The following is a 1951-nucleotide window of genomic DNA, read 5'->3' as shown; positions in this document are numbered from 1 at the left end:
TATTTTGACAAATTATACATGTGGGTCTAAAGCTACATGAGAATTAATTTCTATGTAGGTCTAAGTATGAACCGTTATTGCCGAAATTATGAATTCCCTCTCTGGTTACGGTTGCTACATAGCGTTAGGATTTGTCTCTCTGCTCATGTGGGCCGTGGACAATCCTCAATTTATGACCTACCCAATAGCCCAAGTCAATTACTTCGTCTCCTTTGAAGCCGTTTTTATTTTTTATTTTTTCTCTCCATAAATTGCATATTAGTGTTTAATTTGAATATTAGACCACAAAATGTAAGGCTTTCTAGAACTACAGAAATCAAACTATACAATCTTAATATACAAAAATATAGATTACTTTTTTGACCAAATCAACTAATATTCTAAGGTGGGCAGGGACAGGGGGCACACAATGTTTTCGTTCCAAAAATAAATGTACTAGTTATTAATGGGTGCCAAGAATTTTGACTTGGCCAAAAAGGATTTTGATTTCAAGAAATATAAAAGGAAAATTCAAATATAATATTCCATCATTCACTCAAAAGCAATGAGAGCCCAGTTGGCATGCAATGCGTTTTTGGTTAATGGGTGGGGAGTGATGGCTAGGTGAATGTAAATGGTGGACATTTTTAAAAGGAATTCTTTCAGTGACAAACACCCTTTTGTGAGAAGTCCCAATTTTCTCTCTTTGAGGCAAGAGAAAGAGACACACAACAGAGTCACTGGAGTGGGTGAGAGAGATATGATATAATAGGAATTATAGAATTGGGTTTCAAAAAAAAAAAAAAACCCCCAAGAAAAAGAAAATGATCATATGCTAATCCCCTTTTTCGAAATTTGTTCAGGCCCTGTTTGTCCTCTCTCTTGAGTTTTTATAGGATTCCAAACCCCTCTTGACGTCTTCTTCTTTTTTCTTTTCTCTTCTTTGTGACAAACAAGCAAATAAACCACCAACAAAACAATTTCCATTCCTATCTTTCCTTGTTCTTGTAGTGATGTGAAATTGTGAAGACTACTCCACAAAAAGTCTCGGTTTTTCATGCTTTAAAACCCTCTAATTCTTCACTTGTGACGAAGACTTCTTATGGATCTGATTTTCTAGTCCACTCTGAAAAAGCGTTAGATTTTCCCGAGAAAATGGCTGCAGCCGCAACTGAGAAAACCATTTCCAAAGGCCAAGCATGGTTAGACCAATGCAGCTTCGATTCTCAGCTCTCTCTTTCTCCAGACCATTACCATGAAAATTGTGGTTTTGAAGCTTTTTTTTTTTTTTTTTTTGCAGGTTTTGCACCACCGGATTGCCGAGCGACGTCGTCATCGAAGTCGACGACATGACGTTTCATCTCCACAAGGTCGGTCCGTTTTCTTTCTTTCCATCACAAATCAAATTTTTCTTCGTCTTCTGTGACTATGAAATTAAACTTTTTTTATTTTTATTTTTTTTTTGTGATGGTTTAGTTTCCTTTGATGTCGAAAAGTCGAAAACTTCACGACCTAATAACAGAGCAAGAGACAAACCCTAGCGCTTTTTCCTCCCTTAGAGACCGGAATCTTAGCTCCGCCGCCAACGAACCGGGAGACGATGACGGCGGCGGCGGCGACGAAATCGAGGAGGTCCATTGCCATATTGTCCTCAACGACTTCCCCGGAGGCTCGGAGACCTTCGAATTGGCGGCGAAGTTCTGCTACGGAGTGAAGATCGACTTGACCGCCTCCAATGTCGCGCCTCTCCGCTGTGCGGGAGAGTTTCTCGAGATGACAGAGGAATACTGCGAGGACAACCTCATTTCGAAGACGGAGAGGTTTCTTTCCCAATCCGTGCTCAAGAGCTTGAAGGACTCCATTAGAACTCTAAAATCGTGCGAAAAGTTGATGCCTCTAGCAGAGACGTTGGGGATTGCGCAGAGGTGCGTCGACTCCGTCGCGTCCAGAGCTTCCTCTGCCGATCCGACGC

The 1951-nt window shown here is 40.8% G+C and overlaps 1 protein-coding gene across 1 annotated transcript in view; it reads left to right on the top strand.

Annotated features, from left to right (window-relative positions):
* Positions 1–592: 592 nt before the first annotated feature.
* LOC112092946 (BTB/POZ domain-containing protein At5g66560-like) overlaps positions 593–1951 on the top strand; it is a 3076-nt gene continuing 1717 nt past the window's right edge. Inside the window, 3 exon segments of the mRNA XM_024170291.1 lie at positions 593–1181; positions 1280–1349; positions 1456–1951. The exon segment at positions 1456–1951 is cut by the window's right edge and continues 26 nt beyond it. Coding sequence (XP_024026059.1) covers positions 1135–1181; positions 1280–1349; positions 1456–1951 — 613 coding nt within the window. The 5' untranslated portion in view covers positions 593–1134.

This window comes from Morus notabilis, unplaced genomic scaffold (genome assembly GCF_000414095.1).
Source record: "Morus notabilis unplaced genomic scaffold, ASM41409v2 Scaffold214, whole genome shotgun sequence".
NCBI classification, from domain to species: Eukaryota; Viridiplantae; Streptophyta; class Magnoliopsida; order Rosales; family Moraceae; genus Morus; species Morus notabilis.
Note: the sequence above shows the minus strand (reverse complement) of the source record. Positions and strands in the feature narration are given on the sequence as shown.